Source organism: Onychomys torridus, chromosome 18 (assembly GCF_903995425.1).
Source record: "Onychomys torridus chromosome 18, mOncTor1.1, whole genome shotgun sequence".
Taxonomy (NCBI): domain Eukaryota; kingdom Metazoa; phylum Chordata; class Mammalia; order Rodentia; family Cricetidae; genus Onychomys; species Onychomys torridus.
In genome coordinates this window covers 57,108,216-57,126,904 of record NC_050460.1, presented here as the reverse complement: position 1 = coordinate 57,126,904, position 18,689 = coordinate 57,108,216, and the positions used below count along the sequence as shown (strand labels likewise).

General features: G+C 46.7%; 1 protein-coding gene across 2 annotated transcripts in view; it reads left to right on the top strand.

Moving 5' to 3' along the window:
• The window catches only part of Cabin1 (calcineurin binding protein 1), a 122,493-nt gene that overhangs the window by 15,177 nt on the left and 88,627 nt on the right, over nt 1-18,689 (top strand). For both annotated transcript variants that reach the window (XM_036168235.1, XM_036168234.1), the window contains exons 12-19: nt 385-602; nt 2,644-2,722; nt 3,265-3,452; nt 4,429-4,581; nt 5,428-5,622; nt 9,240-9,482; nt 10,607-10,763; nt 13,579-13,694. In XM_036168235.1, coding sequence (XP_036024128.1) covers nt 385-602; nt 2,644-2,722; nt 3,265-3,452; nt 4,429-4,581; nt 5,428-5,622; nt 9,240-9,482; nt 10,607-10,763; nt 13,579-13,694 — 1,349 coding nt within the window. The remainder of the gene's footprint in view (nt 1-384; nt 603-2,643; nt 2,723-3,264; nt 3,453-4,428; nt 4,582-5,427; nt 5,623-9,239; nt 9,483-10,606; nt 10,764-13,578; nt 13,695-18,689) is intronic.

The window sequence follows — 18,689 nt, the reverse complement described above, 5'->3', positions numbered from 1 at the left end:
GCTGTGCTCCTGAGGCTGTGTATCTAACACTGATTCAGAGGCTTGTCTTTGCAAGTTGAATGTGTGTTAGCACCTCTATTCTGTGTGCACTGGGTCCCAGACACTGTTTTGTGAATACGATCTCATTCACTGCACATGGCAGCACTTGGAGGTCAGCCCTTTTGATATCTATCTTAGACATGGGAACCTTGAGAGGCTTGTTCACCACTGACAAGTGCTGGAGCCAGCTCTGAACCCTGGTAAGCCTGGCTTTAGCACTGGCCTTAGTTTACCTAGATTGAGTGGGGGAAGGAAGGACCCAAGCTACCCTCTTCTGAAAAGAAGAGAAACTGGGCACAGGAGGGCCTGTTCATCTTGGTGAGGTTATTTTCCTTCTCTGGACAGAGAAGCAGGATGTGCATGAGTTCCTGATGGAGAATTTGACCAATGGTGGCATCCTGGAGCTGATGATGCGCTATCTGAAGAGCATGGGCCACAAGTTCCTGCTGAGGTGGCCCCCAGGCCTAGCGGATGTTGTTCTTAGTGTCTACCACAGCTGGAGGAGGCATAGCACCAGCCTGCCCAACCCATTACTGAGGGACTGCAGCAACAAGCACATCAAGGTTAGGTCCTCTTCAGGGCTAGTGTCAGTGGTACCAGGAGACAGTGGCAAGGGCTGTCACAGGTGCGGGGCTGATGTGTCCAGCCCACTTGTTCTAATTACTTCTGGAGTTTGAAGCAGGGAGCCACATGGCTTGGCTTGTGTCCCAAAGACCCCTAATGGAATACTCTGGGGGTGAGAATGAGTATAGCAGACTGGATGGAAGGAGGGCTGCTGCCAGGTGAGTCACGGGTGGCAACAGGTTCCATTAATGGCAGTGCAGTGGAGTTGAGGTTCTGGAACACAACTGGCAAGATACCTGGATTGAGTAAGAAGAAGTAAGCCGATTGGGACGGCGTCTAGTGTTGTTTACTGAGATGGGAGGGTTGCAGGGAAAGGGAAAGGAGCCTTTGGCTGTATTGACAGGCTAGGAACTATTACTGTTATTAATTTGTACGAAAATGTTTTTATGTGCGTGCATGGTATTGGGGGCCTTGTGCATGCTGGATAAAATCTCTACCACTGAGCTGTATTCCCAGCCCTATTCATATATTTATCAGTTGAGAAAGCAGAATAGAAGCTAAGTAGGGTGCTTAGGGCAGTAGTGGAGTCATCCAGCAGTCTAGCCTTGCTCAACTCTGCCTACTGCATTCTCTATCACAGGGTCCTCCTGTAGTGCTTTCTAGAGCTCAAGGAGACAGGCTAGCAGGCCCACTTCTCTTGTTGAAGATAGTTGGAGGTAGAATGCTGGGTGCTGAGGTAGGAACGTGGAGAGCCATCTCTTTTAGTTACTTTTATATTGCTGATCAAAACCATGATCAAGGTCACTTAAAGAAGGAAGGCTTATTTGGGGCTTAGAGCTCCAGAGGGGTAGGAGTCCCTCACCATCACGGCAGGCAGCCATGGTGTTGGAGCTCAACTGAGAGCTCACATCTCCATCCACAGACCATAAGCCAGGCCTCAGACCGGTCCCAGTGGCACACCTTCTCCAGCAAGGCCACACTCCGTCATTCTTCCCAAACAGTCCCACTAGCTGGGGGCCAAGCGGTCAAGTATGTGAGCCTGTAGCGGCCGTTCTCATACCACAGGACCCAGTCCAGGTAGTCTTTGTGCTTGAGAGTCAGGCTGGAGTTGATGTGTCTGCAGAGCCATGGTTTCCTCACTGAGCAGATCTCACTGGGTTACCACCAAGTAGCTTTTATTCTCTCCAAGAAATAATGTGAACCAGCAGGAGCCAGCGTTTGAAATCCAGAAATGGGACTGCGTGTTTCCCAGCTGTGCCTGCTGGCAGCATCCCATCACCGAGTCTTAGCTTCCTTAGTACCTTGGGGATGACACATCACGTTGCTGGCACTTTGGAATGTTGAGAAGTGAGTAGCCTGTGTCTGGCCTGGCAGAGGGTGAGGTGCCAGACGACTTCTTCCCTAGCTAGAGCCAGCCTGTTTTCTCTAAGTATCCTAGCAAGTAGCCATGATTATCATTAGTCAGTAAAAACAGGTGGGAACAAGAATTATGTTTTCATTGAGAGTAAATTTAAGAGCAGCAAGATATACCTCAATGGGTAAAAGAGCTTGTTGCATAGGCCCTGGCAACCTGAGTTTGATCCCTGGGACCCACGTAAAGGTGGAAGGAGAGAACCAACTCTGCAGAGTTCTCTGACCCTACACACACACACACGCACACACGCACACATGCACATACACATACTCTAATACAACATTTAAAATATTGTATAAATAAATAAATAAATTTTAAGCAGTTTTATGAAAAGCAGATTTAATGCTGAGGATGTAGCTCAGCTAGTAGAAAGTTTGCCAAGCATGCACAAAGCTCTGGGTTAATTCCTTAACCCTGGAACAAACAGTTGAATGTGGTGGCACATGTCTGTAAGCCCAGGACATGGGAGGTGTGGACAAGAGGTGCCGAAGTTCAAGTCAGCCATTGGCTGCATAGTCATTTGAGGCCAAGCCTGGGATCCATGAGAGTTTTATTTAGTTTGGTCACCTCGTGATTTAGTAAATCTTTGTGAGTTTATTCCCGCACTTCCTGCTCTTGTCTTACAGGACATGATGCTGATGTCTCTCTCCTGCATGGAGCTCCAGCTGGACCAGTGGCTACTGACCAAAGGCAGAAGCTCGACTGGTAGGGAGCATCTGTGTTCTTGGTGTGGTGATTTTCTGAACCCCCGTAGGCTGGAGGAAGCCAGAGTGGTCATGCTGGGTCATGCAATTCCCTGGGCGCCTCTCTGAGATGGATTCCCCATAAATCCCCTGACACTGACAAGGTGGCGGCAGAGGCCACTGTGGCACTTTCCTGCTCTTAGTGTTACTTGGGAGTTAAGGAAGCAGAATCTGAGCTTCGGAGTGACTAGTCAGTGCTGTGTGTGTCTCCAGCAACGATCTCAGATCGTTCTTTTAACATTCCTCCTGGTAGAATGTAGAGAAGTTTAGAGTTCAGGCAGAGAAATTAGCAGCCTGCTTCCCCCTAGCTCTCATGTTCCCTACAGTGTGTCTGACTGAGCTCCTCTGTATCCTGCTGCTCAGGGCTGTAAGTCTTTGAGGACTCAGGGTACCTAGTCATGGACACTTGTGGGCTACTATAGGGAGGGCTGAAGGTGGCTTTGGGGAGCAGGAGGGTGTTTGGATGATGTAGCTGAAAGTGTCACGTTGGCCTGATGTTTTTAGTGTCTCCCCGGAACTGCCCAGCTGGTGTGGTGACAGGCAGGTTTGGGCCTGACTTCCCGGGAACCCACTGCCTGGGTGACCTCCTGCAGCTGTCCTTTGCCTCATCTCAGCGGGACCTATTTGAGGATGGCTGGCTGGAGTTTGTTGTCCGTGTTTACTGGCTGAAAGCACGTTTCTTGGCACTGCAGGTTTGTTCTATGGTCAGAATGTGCCCTGGCACCTGACAGGGAGGGCAGAGAACTGGCTGTATTGAGGAAATAAATGTACATTCATAACTCTGCTGGACTTGGTGTGAGGAAGTGGGGCATGGTGGTGAATTGCCAGCATGTCAACCATCCAGGCATGGCTACCGTTCTGGAAAGCACCTCAGTGCCCACCACAGGGCTTTGGGGGAGGGATCCTATGTTCCCCAGCAACTCCTACTCAAGACTGCCTTAATGGATCTTTTATACTTTCCTAAGAATGCTCAGCAAGTAACAGGAAAATGAACAAAGCACCCCAAAAGGAACTGTTTACCTGCTTTTTGAGGGTTCTAGGCAGGCTTCTCCTTAGAGCCTACCTAGGTGGGAAGGCCAGAGTGGCTTGTCTGTTCACCAGTACCCATCACTGCTGGTTCCTGGTGCCCTGGGAGAGTGTGTCAGAGATAGCCTGGATCTCAGCAGCTGCAGCAGCTCAGCTGGGAGAAGCAGCATGGTTAATGTGAAGAATGTCAGGTCTAGAGTTAGGACAGGCCTTGGTTTTAACTCTGGGTCAGCCAGACACCTGGCTGTGCTAAGGTGGTATTGGTGTCTTCACCTATGACGTGGTGAATGATGCTTTGTCTCACAGAGTTGTGGTATGGGTCACTCATTATTCATTAGTCAGTCATTCAACAGATTTTTGTTTAGATCCACTTTTCTGGAAAGCCCTTTTTGGTGGTGGGATGAGGGCATTAAAGATTTTAGTTTAGTGCCACATGTTTGTAATCCCAACATTTAGAGGGAGAGAGTTTAAGGCCAACCTGTGCTACATAGTATCAGATTAGCCTGGAATACCCTGTCTCTTAGCAAATAAACAGAAACCAGTTTAAGGGCCTTGGTCTAGTGAGATCAGGAATGAATGGGACCAGACAACACAATTAACTCTCTACATTTTGCTTCATTTCTTGGTTTTTCCTCTGACTAGGGAGACATGGAACAAGCCCTAGAAAACTATGACATCTGCACAGAAATGCTCCAGAGCTCCAGTGCCATCCAGGCAGAGGCAGGGGCTGAGCAAGGGGACATCGTCATTCGACTGCCCAACCTTCACAATGACTCCATTGTTTCTCTGGAGGAAGTGAGTAGATGTTTTTAATGGTATTTTCTTGGTGGGAGACTTACTCTGCATCGATCTAATCAGATCAGACCTGATCTACTCCTGTGGAATAAGAGATGCCTGCATGCTGAGCAGAAGGTCCTTCCTGGACAGGGGCAGAGCAGGTCTAGGGAGACGGTCCTGGCACAGACTCCATTGGCAGAGAGCTTGTCCCAGCGGCAAGTGTGGAAGCTTTGACCAAGTGTGATTTAGAAGTGTTGTTGCTCAGCCCCAGCAGGACTGGAGGGAAGTGCTGGCTGTGCAGAGCAGAGCTGACCTGGCTGCGGGACTGGAAGAGCAGTACAGTGTGTGTGCCAGGCTCTTTGGATGGCTCTCTTGCAGGTCTACATCTGATGTCGTCACATGGCTGCAAGCTTTTACATCCTCTACCTTTGTTTCAGGCTAAGACCAGGCGCTCTGCTGCCTGTGCCAGAAAGGGCCCTGTGGGTCAATAATGTGTGTCGACCCCTGGCTCATTCTCTGAGTCTTTGGCAGCCGGGCAGCCTATGGTTGTTGAAGTCTGGCTTTTTGAACTGGCTTTCACACTGTTTTGGCAGATACTATTCAAGAACTCTGCTGCTGCAGCAGTAGCTATATGTTTGGTTGTAAAGACTTGAATATACCTTGGTGTTAGCATAAATAGTTTTGAAGGATATGTGCATTGTGTGAACATTGATATTGTTGAGTGGGGAGTCTAGTGTGTTTTTGCTGAAACAGTGCTAGAGTATGGTCTTGTCTGTCTGTTTAGACGAGAGGACTCAAACATTGGCTGAGTTCAGGGGGAGGTGAGAGATTTGCCGTTAGGCAACATTTTTGGACCTTTTTCAGATTGATAAGAACCTGAAGTCTCTGGAAAGATGCCAGTCACTGGAGGAGATTCAGCGGCTGTTTGAGGCAGGTGACTACAAGGCAGTGGTGCATCTGCTCCGGCCCACCTTGTGTACCAGTGGGTTTGACCGAGCCAAACACCTGGAGTTTATGACTTCCATTCCCGAGAGGCCAGCCCAGCTGCTTCTGCTGCAGGTATGTGCTCACCACTGGGTCCCCATCCATGTTTATATTGCCTTTGCCTCTGTGTGTGTGTGTGTGTGTGTGTGTGTGTGTGTGTGTGTGTGTGTGTGTGTGTGTATGTGTGTATGTGTGTACGTACACCTCTGGAAGTTCTGAGCTAGCCTTTGAAAACGTAACTGGAAGAGAACAGTGGGAGTTTAGCCTACCCTCTAAGATGATACTAGATCAAAAATACGGTCAAGACTGGGATAATGTTAGAATCTAGGAGTTTAGATTTTAGTATTAGGCATGGCTCACTTGACTGAACTTTTGCCAGACAGAGGAGGAAAGAATAGTCAAGGTATCATCCACCTATCATCTACTCATTTGTTAACCTGTTTTTATTGCATTGTAACTTAATTTTGAGTAGATGCAAAACTGATAAGATCTGTGCAGTGTAAAGAATCAAGATAAAATACAGACTCATATTTGACTGCATGTTGAAGAAAAATGCTAGCATTGTGTTTGAAGTTATGTGTGCCCTCCTGACTCCTTTGATGCCTCTTGTTCATGATATTGATGCTGCATCTGCCACATAGCAAACACTATGGAGATGCCCTAGTCAGTATTACCACTGCCCTCTGTCCTGAATTGGATAGAGACAAACATGGATGCTAGTAATGTTTTTGATGACAAGCCTGGAATTCTGTCTCCTTATGGTTTATGCACTAACCACAGTATATATATTAACTTATTGGGTCCTTTACCTGCAGTTTGGAAAGAATACAGTAATATTCCACCCTTTTCATTTGGCATTTTAACCATTTGCTTTGTTGAACTGGGAAATACCCTAGGAGGTTGGCTGTGAGAACAAATGGGGAGACTTCTCAGCCATGGTAGGAGGGGAGGGAGAGGGGTAGAAGGCATGCTGTAGCTCCTGGCCTAGGAGGCAAGGCAGGACACGGTGAGCCTAATGAAATGTGTCTAACCTTAGTTAGCACGAAGGGTTGCTTACAGTGATAGTGTGTGGAGAGCTAGCCTTTGATGAATGATCAGTGGAGTATGAATGGAGGAGGGGAGGGGCCAGCCCTCGCTACTCTGAAGGATGGCTCGATGCTCACATGTTGTCTTGTTCCTGCTACTGATGTCATCAGTAGATGTGGCTGGGTGCTCATTCCTTGGGAGGAGTGTTGCCCTGTGTTATGGGCTGTTCTGAGGTCTAGGCCATGCACTGTGGAGCTTCTGCTTCTAGGAATAAATGATTTCCATTGAGAGTGTTTTCTATTGATTGGAGTGATTTTTTAAAAAAAAAATAATTAAAGGTAATATGTTTTCTCATTGGATCTTGATAGTTTTGTTTTGTTTTTTTTGCCACTATGTTGTTTACTTTTATATCATGAAGTTTATTATTTTGTTTTTATATACAAAGTTCTCAGTTTTTATGTTGTCAGAATCTTTTTGTATTTTCAAATGGTTGTGATTTTGTTCTTTGTAAGTTTGTTTCATGTACTTAGATAACATTTCCTCGGCTGGAACAATGCCCATCTACTCAAGTTATTCCACACAGAGGACTGGCACTCCTCCATACCTGGCAGTAGTCGGGAAGGCTGCAGTGTTCTAGAGGGAGGAGGCAGGAGGCTAGACACCACCAACAGGACAAAAGTACATTTGCCCTTGCTGGCCTCCAGCAGCAGCCATGTTTTGTTTTGCATGTTTTAACTTGCCTGCTTTGGCATTTCTGGAGTGAGGATCAAATTCAGAATCCTTCTCATGGATAGGGGGATACAAGAAAGAGGTCGCAGTTTAGCAAGCCGCGCTTTATGTTCCTCAGTATAGCCATGGTTCCTTCTTGTTGACTTCATTTTAGATGTTACTATCCTTTTTAACTGAGCATTGCTGGTCTGTAAGAACCCTACTGATTTTCACCTGTTTATTTGAACCTTGTCCCTCAGTGAGATTCCTGTTCCTGTTTATTTGTTTGGGTATGCAGTGGTGTTGCCCACAGAGAGTGGTAATTTGGTTTCTACACTAGTTGGCAGCTAATCTGCTTTTTTGCTCACTATGGCCCTGAGCTGTATGTTCTGTTAGAGCACTATTGGTGGATTCTCCTTTGCCAGCTTTGACAGAAATCTGTATGCATATTGTCTTATATTGCCTTTTGCGTCATCAGTTTTGATCAGAAAGAGTCAGCTGGGATTTGAGACCCCACAGGTATACCCTGTAGCCTCTTCCCCAGTGGCTCCCTGGTCAAGGAAGCTGCTTTCTCTAAGAAGCAGAGGCTCCCTTTTCCAGGCTTGGTGAGTTTGGAGAAAGTTTTGTGTTCAAATTTTGCAATATATTCCAAAGGCATTTGGGACATTTCTGCTCCCATACCTGTGTCGTCCAGAGAAAGGTGGATAGGAGCTGCCACCAGGCCTAGGCTTGGGGTTGGGGGTGGTGGTGGATCAGAGCCAGATGGGCACAGGGCAGGGCAGTAGGTGCTTCCTGCTGGTCCAACAAGCTGCCTGTCAGATCTGTGAGTTCACAAACTGTTTGTTGAAGCACCAGCCACTGGTGTTTAAGTGGGCTATATTCTAGGCCCCCTCTCCCTCCTCAAAGGAGCTTTGTAGAAAGTTGATGGCTTCCATAGAGATCTTAACATAGAAGTCATGACTCTGTTTGGTGTTCTGAGAGTGATTTATGCCCTGGGCACTGTGCTCGGTGTGGTGTGCATTTCAGTTCATGGAATACTCATGTACCTTCAAGGAGTGATGCCATGGCTGAGGCTGAGAGGGAGGGCTCAGCACCCTGACCCCATGGGGGCGTTGGAGAAGAGGGGCTCACAGAACGATGACTTCATCAGTTACTGGCCAGTTGTCCCTTCTGAGGCCTCAGTTCATGCCCTCCTACCTGAGGTAGTTCCTCCCTAGCATGTTGTGGCACCCTGCTGAGACCATCCTCTCATGCCTCAAGACCTGGCAGTGGAGGGCACAATGCATTGGAGAAGTGTCTCAGTCGCTTCTCTGCTGTGAAGAGACACCATGACCAAGGCAACTTATAAAAGAGCATTTAATTGGGGGCTTGCTTGTATTTTCAGAGGGTGAGTCTGTGACTGTCGTGGCAGGAAGTGTGGTAGCAGGCAGGTTCTGGAACAGTGGCTAAGAGCATATGTTCTGTTCTGCAGGTTGGAGGCAGAGAGTGAGACTGGGCCTGGTGTGGGCTTTTAAAGCCCCAAAGCCCTCCCCAGTGACACACCTTCTCCAACAAGGCCACACCTCCTAATCCTTCCCCAAACAGTTCTACCACCTAGGGACCAGGTATTCAAATATGAGTCTCTGGGAGCCATTGTCATTCAGACCAACACAAGAGGTAACGAAGGAATCAGTCAGTCTCAGTGTTGCTACTTGCCAACTCTATGGTCCCATTCACAGAGGCCCCACTTTATAAATGGGAAGACTAGGTGCAAAAGTAAAGCATTTTTCTAGAAGCTCCTTGGCAGGTGGCCTGCTATATGGCCATTGCACCCAGGTCAGTGTGTGCCCTTAAGATGCCTCAAGGCTGTCAGAAAACTGCTGAAGTGGCGATGGCTCTTGGTTCTTTGCACCTCAGGCCTGAGGTCCCAGTGTGTAGAGCTGACAGCATGCCTTTCATCCTGTGTCTTCTGTGCTCAGGACTCATTGCTCCGGCTGAAGGACCACAGGCAGTGTTTTGAATGTTCTGACGTGGCTCTGAATGAGGCTGTCCAGCAGATGGTGAACTCAAGTGAATCTGCAGCCAAGGAAGAGTGGGTGGCCACAGTGACCCAGTTGCTGCTAGGTATCGAGCAGGCGCTGTCATCAGACAGCAGTGGCAGCATCCTAAAGGAGTCCTCCGCTAGCACTGGCCTTGTCCGGCTCACTAACAACCTCATCCAGGTAACTCCCAGATCCCCTTTGCCCTGTGCTGTCTCAGCAGGTGTGTCTCTGCGATACACCCTCTGAGCTTCACTGATAAGCACTGTGACTTACATACCCCAAAGGCACACACGTTGGCTTCTCTGGCTAGAACTTCAGAGTTTGAGGAGGTCGCTGTCCACAGATACAAACCTGGGGGCTGCTTTGTCTCGAGGTCTAGACTTGGTATAGCACATGGTATAACGAAGGTCCTCAGATTTCCTGTCCCAGAGGGACAGAAATAGGCTTAGAGAGGAGGTCCTGTCTGCATTTAGTGGGAGGCAAGAGTGAGGCCTGGAGCCCAGGTCTGGCTCCCTGCTGTGCTTCCCCACCCCTGCAGTGCCCTAGAACTTGTAGTTGAAGGGTTGCACTTGAAGCCATAGATTGGCCGTATTACTACGTTTATTTCCCCTCCATTTTGTTCAGCCAGGCCCAGGTCCCTGCCATTTCTTCGTGAACTGTGACAGTCCTATATAGTAGTCCTTTCTCTGCCTTGTACCTTTTTAGCCCAGCTACTGTCCTGCCACAGAGGCACCTTTTAAACACTGAAATATGGGTGTCTCCCCCTACACATGCTGTCTGGGGGAGTGTGTACTGATCCCCAGCCTGCTTCTCCTCTTTTACTCTCTTGGCTAAAGCTGTTGTGGGCCACCCTCTGGGATCCCTGCCTGTGAGTGTGTCCTCTGCCCTCCTGCACGGCCCTTTCTGGGGGTTGAGCATACCACAGTCATTTACCTGGACACCTCAAGGGCTTGTCTCTGAACATTGTATGCCTGAGACTCTGGTGCTGCTCTTGCTTTCCTGGTAGCATCTGTATTTGCCCACAGGACACAGTAGTTTCTCCATGCCTGTCTCCCCCTGGGCTGTTAGCTCCCTTTGCCACAGTCAGTAATTGCATGTGGCATGAGGAAAGATCATGTGATTGTCACTGGGCATTGTGGGACTGTCTGATGATAAATTGGGGGTACTGCTAGGTCAGTATTCCCGTGTTAGAGTGTAGGGTAGGCAGATGGTGTGCCTCACCTCTCCCAGAAAGCACTGCAATGTGGGCTCACTTCAAGAGGGCTACGGGGAGACTGATGTGCTATGCTGATGCCCTTTGCCAGGTCATCGACTGCAGCATGGCCGTACAAGAGGAGCCCAAGGAGCCCTATGTTTCCTCAGTCCTGCCCTGGATCATCTTGCACAGGATCATCTGGCAGGAGGAAGAAACCTTCCGTTCCCTGTGCCACCAGCAGCAACTCCAGAACCCAGCAGAGGAAGGTGTGTCATCAGCACTTTTGAAGGACTAGACCTGACCCTTGGCTCGTCCTTGTCTGTGCCCTGTGCGATAGGACCCTGAGGCCTTGCCCAGGTCTTGTGAGTAGGTGCATCCTTTAGTGAGCAGTCTCTCTTGTTCAGCCTCTGGAGCACTGTGGTATTTGTTTCTCGTGCTGTGGGCACACCTTAGGTACCCTCCGGTCCTGGAGACTCTCTTGTTGCTGCTCAGTTGTTTTAAAGTATAAATTTCTACCAATGAAGGTCTGTAGAACTCTTGACAAATATTAAATTGTACTTCCAAAAGACTGTAGTGAAAAAGGTATAACTATAAATGTTACATATATAAATGTAACTATAAAAAATAATATAAATTATTTTTCTTATAAAAACGAAAATTACTTATGCATACCAAAGAATTTTCTAAAAGCTACTGGCAAATGCTAGGCATCATGGCACGCACACTTGATCCCAGCACTCAGGAGGCAGAGGCAGGTGGATCTCTGAGTTTGAGGCCAGCCTGGCCTACAGAGTGAGCTCCAGGGCAACCAGCGCTACCTAGAGTGATCCTGTCTCAGAAAGAAAGAAAGAAAAACAAGCTGTGGACAAGTAAGCGAAAGAGGAACTAGTGTCCTCAGCTAGAGCAGCATGCCCAGGGAAGGACGACAGGCAAGGTGCTGTCTCTTCCCACTGTCCTGTGAACTGAGGGATGGGAGCTGACCAAATCTGGGACAAAATCCCAATATCCTCTCATTTATAAAGAGCTAGCTAGTGGAGACCCCCCCCCAAAAAAAAAAAAAAAAACAAAAAACCAAAAAAACCAAAACCATCACTTGGCTTTTTCAGATGAAGGTGGGGTAAGGGTAAGGAAGTACTTCTATCATATGACCGGACTTAATCCAAGGATGTGGGTCAGGGTTAAGTACACTTGTGGCTGAGTAATGAGGGACCTTATGAGCTGAGTTACTCAACGTGGACACTGAGACAGTTGTCTATTAGGCACACCAGTTCTTAGAAAATGGAGAAGCAGCAGGATCAGCCAGGAGAAGTTAGCCTGTGGTGTTGGCCTCACAGACCCTGGCAAGGGCGTCAGGAAGCTCTGGAGTGACAGTACCTTTTCAGAGCTGCCCTGTGTGGTGAGATTGTGTTCCCCAATGTATTGTGCACCTTCATAAACTTACCTGGGGTCAGAGGACAGAACAGCCACTAGATAACCTAGAGGCCAGAAAATGGTGGCGCACACATGCCTTTAATCCTAGCATTCCAAAGGCAGAGATCCATCTGGATCTCTGTGAGTTCAAAGCCACACTGGAAACAGCCAGGCATGGTGACACATGCCTTTAGTCCCAGGAGTGATGGCAGGAAGCAGAAAGGTATATAAGGCGTGAAAACCGGGAACTAGAGGCTTTTTAGGCCCCGTTAAACTTTTAGGTTTTTAGCAGCAGTTCAGCTGAGATCCATTCTCATGAGGACTCAGAAGCTTCTAGTTTGAGGAAATAGGATTGGCTGAGAAGTTGGCGAGGTGAGGTTAGCTGTGGCCTGTTCTGTTTCTCTGATCTTGCAGTGTTCACCCCAATCCCTGGCTCCGGGTTTGTTTTTATTAATAAGACCTTTTGAGATTCGTGCTGCAGTCCTGCTGTCTCATCTAGTCACTGGGTGGGGCTTGTGGATGTGTGTGGCCTCAGGTAAAGTAAGTCCTGCAGCTGCTGTGGACACCGAAGAAGCTGACAGCTGGAGGTAGCAAGTCGCACCCTGAGGGAAATCTCAGAAGGGAGGGGCTCGGCTGCTTCTTACACGGGGGAGTTCAAACTAGTTGTAAGGAAGGAGAGGCAGCTTTTGTGTGGCAGAAAACTCATAATTTGTAAGCAGACCCATGTCAGGCGACTTCCAGCTACCCAGATCCAGAGCACTCTGACTACCTCAGACATGTGTGCACACACGGCAGACTCAGACACACAGACACAAAAATAAAACCTTCTAAAAAGGAAACTAAGGAACCCATGAAGACTGGAATGGTTGAGCCTTTGTTTTCTGAAGGGATTTTTTTTGGGGGGAGGATGTTTACTTTTTTGTTTGAGACTGACCAAATAGTAAATTTTTGTAAAACATTTTAGCTGTGTGTAGCTGTATTCAATGCCTTCTGTTATTTTCTGTTTAAATATGTTCTGTCTTAATTTGCCTTCCCCACCCCCACAATAAAAGAGACCATTAAAAGGTGCTAATGGCTTATGTATGGCCCAGAGTTTCGAGAATACTGAGACTTTTAAGGAACTAATAATAATTTAATGGTGAGCAAACATTTAATGGCAATTCAATGGTTTTTCTCCCCTTCTGCAGTATTCAAGTAAACCTAAATATAAGAATGTTAGAATGTTCAGGGTTGGGGATTTAGCTCAGTGGTAGAGCGCTTGCCTAGCAAGCGCAAAGGCCTGGGTTTGATCCTCAGCTCAAAAAAAAAAAAAGAATGTTCAGAAGTTGTATAGGTAGTATGAGTTCTCTTATTGTAACTTGTCCTTCTCTTTGAAAAGCACAGAAAGGTGCTTTGAGTGATACGCAGCAGATGCCAGTATCGGTTCTCAGGGGCTAGGACAGTTTTGTTTTGTGAATGAAGCATTCATTTGTATTTTCTGTAAGATTTCAGTTGATTTTTTGATAAGCATAGATTGCCTACTAAAGCCAGTTAAATACTTAGAAGACAGAAAAGGGAAAGAGAACAATCTGTGGTCATGTGACAGAGAAAAGTCCCTGAAGAAGAGACATGGATGTAGTCCCCTCGCTGCTGTTGTCTGCACTGACTGACTGTTGGTCTGGCTTTTTCCAGGGATGTCAGAGATGCCCATGCTCCCGTCTTCCCTCATGCTGCTCAACACAGCCCATGAGTACTTGGGCAGGAGGTCCTGGTGCTGCAATTCAGATGGGGCGCTGCTGCGATTCTATGTGAGTGATCCCCTGGGTCATGGGCTGCCGGGACAAGGTTGGGGCAAGTGGGGAAGGCGATGGAGCCCTGTTGGTTCCCTTGGGCTGGTGTTTGTCTGCCTGTATGGGTTCTCGTTGTGCATTGTTGATTAATGCATGTATGTAATTACTAAACCTTGAAGAAAATCTGAACTTGGTTCCTGTGACTTTTCTTTCTATTACTGTGATATAATCATCTTTAAAAGAGTAAAGGTTTCTTTTGGCTCATGGTTTCAAAGACTTTAGTCCATAGTTAGTTGACTCCATTATCTTTGAGCCTTTGGCATATATCCTGATGAAATCACAGGTCCTGATTGTTAAGTTGGTAGCTATTATAGTGACTGCAGATGGTCTTCTGGAACTTGCCCACTAGGACTGATTGGTGCTAGCTCTCTGGGCTTATCAGAGATACGAGGCATGAACCTGGTCTCTGCTGAGTAGGAGGCCAATTAGCACCAGACAAATTACGGAGCATCAAGTGTTTTGGATGTACCAAGGGAGAGGCATCCAGCCCAGCCTGTATATCTGCTAATAAAATTTTATTGGGGCATTTATTTACATAGCAATTATGGCTGCTTTTACTATGGCTGACAGGGACTAGAAGCTGCAAGTCTGCACGGCTTACAAGGCCTAAAATCCTTGTTGTTTGCCCTTTAAAAAGCTTGCTGTCTTCTGCTGGGTAACTTCTGTTTGGTGGACATAGCCTCTGTAGCTTAGTCTTCCCTGTGCCTCCTAGTTTGCCCCTACCTTCAACAGTCTTACTACCTAATTAGCACACTCCATAATGTACATCTTGTGTGTGTTATTTGACTTTTCTGTGCTGCTGTTAAATTCAGAGAGAGGAGGTATTTTTGTTCACTTGGTTCATTTCTGAATCCAAGTGCTTAATATTAACAGCACCTAGCACAAAAGTAAATGCAGGTTTGTGTGAGTAAGGGCTCTCTAGAAGAACAGGTCTGATTGAACTGATATTAAAGGAGGTTTAGTAGACTGACTTGTAGTCTGGGTAGTCCAATGATGTCTGTCTCACAATGGAAAAACTGAGTATCCAGTAGTGTTCCATGGCCTTTTTTGTGTGCTGTCACCAGAACCTATAGCTTAGGTTTAGGGTGGGTCTTCTCACCTCAATCCAATTAAGAAAATCCCCCTGAGGAGTGCCCAGCAGCTTGGGTTTTAGTTGATTCTTGATGTAGTTAAGTTGACAACCAAGATTAGCCATCACAGGGCTGAAGGAGACGAAGAGTGTACAGAGCTTTTGTGTGCCTAGGCCTGATGGTTTGCAAAGTCTGTATTGCTGCAACCCAGGAATCGGCCACTGCCTTCATTCCTCTGCTAGAGTGCAGAGACACCATCTGCTGCTAGGCGGTCTCCTTAGGCTGCACCTCAGGCTGCACCTCATGCAGAGAAGCTGGGAAGATAGCTCAGTGGTTGCTGTACAGGAAGAGGACCAGAGTTCAGATCCGCAGAACCTTTGTGTCTTAGAGTTACTGTTGCTATGGTGGAATGCCATGACCAAAGCAGGTCAAGGAGGAAAGGGGTTATTTAAATAAAGGCTTATATTTCCATCACTGAAGGAAGTCAGGACAGTGTGGGTCGTTTCCCCACCAACCCCACAGCTCCCCAGAGTTTTCTTGAGTGTGAGCAGCAGGAAATATTAGATAGAAGGATTTAGAATGTGGAGATAAACAGATAGAAAATAAAGGATAGCCTCCAGAGGGCCTGGAACCTATTCCAGTGGCCCCTGACTGTCTCTGCCCCAGGGTATTTATAGAAACGCCGAGGGGTGGAGCAAAAGACCTCCTCCCCCAGCACAGCCAAGTGCAGACCATTTCAGACACCTGCGCTCAGGCCCGTGGTCCAATCATCCTCTCTATGCAGACCTGCAGGGTAAAACCATGAGGAACCTGAAAACGGGCTCCCACAGGACAGGAACTCAAGCAGGGCAGAAACCTGGAGGCAGGGACTGATATAAAAGCCATGGAGGGGTGCTACTTACTGGCTTGCTCCACATGGCTTGCTCAGCCTGCTTTCTTAAGAGAACCCAGAACCACCAGCCCAGTGGTGGCACCACCCACAATGTGCTGCCCCCCCCCCCCCCCACCAATCACTATTTAAGAAAATGCCTTACATCCGGATCTTATGGAGGCGTTTTCTCAACTGAGTCTCCCCCTTCTCTGATGACTCCAGCTTGTGTCAGCCTGACATAAGAGCAGCCAGCACACTGTGTAAGTGCCTTCAGGCATGGCAGCCTGCCATAATTTCTGTACTTAGAGACAGAGACAGGCTCCCCAGAGAAAGTTGGCTTGCTAGACTAGCTGTATTGTCATGCTCTAGGTTCAGTTGAGAGAGTCTGCCTGTCTGCCTCAATGAATAAGGTAGAAAGTAACTGAGGAGGACTCCCAGTGTCGGCCTGTGGCTTCCACACACAGTAGCACACATGTACATGCATACAGGTGTTAACCATACACATGCAGATATGCATAATACACACGCACGCATGCATGCACGCACGAGGAGGAGAAGAACAGATCCCTTTGTAGGCTGGCTGTGTTGGGGAGTGACATGAGAGGGAAGAGTAGGCAGAAGGGCCAGTGGATTGTCCTCTTCCCAGTTCTTCTTGGGCTGTGTCTCTTGGATGCTGAGTTTCATAAGCCAGATGAATTGAAAGAGAAATGATGAGTTACTGTTGTGTTTTGCTTATAGTTCCTAGTTTTCTTACTCAGGACCCATTGAGATTCCTCAGACTCCCTAGGAAATTACTTTCCTTGGATCCTGCATGACTGACTTTTCTTCCACCTTTTCCAAGAGGCTTTCCCCATTCTTTCTACCCTGTGTCTTGAGAGTGCTTTGCGGCTAACATCCTTTTGTGTTTGAATTGTTGTTTCTCCTTGGATGGAGTGCAAATGTTCTCTGAAAGACATCCTGTAAGGTTGTGTCTTGTCTTGAATTAGTAGTCTTTTTCTGGTGTTGTGTTTTAGTTGAGGAATTCTAACCTATTCTTCTACATTTTGCTCAGGTAGTCTCTCTCCTGTAAGCTACTACCTTCTGGATGGTTCTCTCTTACGTTGTGTGCTGTGTGCTCAGATTATGTGCATACTAATAATTTACTGTATTTGCTGTAAATGTGCCTTCTGAAAAAAAAGATGACATCATGTCTGTCATTAAGCAGGTTTTAGACTAAATTATTACATATCTACCTATTAGTGAACAATATATGATGGAATTTTAATATTCCAAAATTTAAAAAAGTGTTATTTGTACGTGTGTGTGTGTGTGTGTGTGTGTGTGTGTGTGTGTAAGAGAGGCACAGAGACAGGCAGAGAGTGACATGGAGAAACAGGAGAGAGAGACAGAGAGCAAGCAGATGGACCACGTTACATGTATGGAGGTCGGGAGACAACTTTTAGGGCTTGGTTCTCTTCTCCCACCTTGTGGGTCCTGAGGATTGAACACAGTTTTCCAGGCTTGGTGGCAAGTTCCCTTACCTGCTAAGCCATATTACCAGACCAACTTTTAAAACTACGTAAGAAAATATATAGTATGTAACTTCTTGCAGCTTCTTGCCTTTATTCATTTCAGCACACAAGTGTATTCACATTGGTAGAAGTAAATCTGGTTTGTTCTAATTGCTTTGATTAATACTATTGTATGAATACATAAACTATTTTAAACTTCTAGTGTGGAAAATTCCAAATATATATTAAAATAGAAACAGTAGTATAGTATAGTTCCAAATACTGAGCGTTAAGTCATTATTGTGATACATGGTCACTCCCATGCCATCCCTATCCCATCTCTTACTTTTAAGTAAATCCTAGACATTGTATATCATTTTCTCTGTAAATATTTGTTTCCATAATTTTTTAAAAAATCCCCTAATGATGGTATTAAGGTCACCCCACCCCCACCCCTGAGCTGAGGACCGAACCCAGGACCTTGCACTTGCTTAGCAAGTGCTCTACCACTGAGCTAAATCCCCAACCAGGTTTTTTTGTTGTTGTTGTTTTGTTTTGTTTTGTTTTGTTTGTTTGTTTTATCCATTTGGAGGATAAGTGGTATGATGGTAACATCTACCACCAATTTGTGTTCTGGGTGCATGTGCACATGTTTATAAAGAGAATGCCCAGCCAGGTGGTATTCCAGCATTTGGAATGCAGAGGCAGGAGGATTTAGAGTTTGAGGCCAGCTTGGGCAGAAAAAGACTCTGTTTCAGAACCCCCAAGTGTCAAGGCCGGGGACATAGCTTAGTGACTGAATGCTTATCCACCATGTGAAAGACCCTGAGCTCAACCCCAGCTGGCAAAACCCAAAACCTTGCTTACTTGAGCATAGTGCCACATGGCTAGTATTCAGAAACTGTGACAGGAGAATTGAGTTGAGCATGAGGCCATCCTAGTCTACAGAGTGAGACACTGTCTCAGAAATCAACCAGATAACAACAAAAAACTGTTAGACAGCATTGTGATGCAAGTCTGTGATCTCAGCCCCCAGAAAGCTGTAAAGGGGGTGGATCATGAGGTCAAGATCAGCCTAGGATATATAGTGAGTTCCAGGCCAGCTTGAGCAAGACTCAAAAAGAAAAAAATCAATCAAGTCATAGACTTGTCAGGACATAAGAACACCCCGACTCTAAACACCAAAACCAAACAAACACTGTTGTCTACCTCTTCCCTCCATTGGGCTATCCCAAAAAATCCACAACGTAGTTTTTTAACACCATATTTTCTGAGTGTAGTGTCTTATCCCTTTAATGTCAACATTTGGGTGACTGAGACAAGAGAATTGATGTGAGTTTCAAGTCCAGTTGGGGCTGTAATGAGAGCCTGTCTCAAAAAACTAAGAATGAAACAAAACTAGCCAAACAACACCAAAAATGCGTGTTTTCAAATTGTTTTCCAAAATAATTGTTTTGGTTTGTGTGTGTGTGTGTGTGTGTGTGTGTGTGTGTGTGTGTGTGTGTGTGTGCACGTTTGTTAT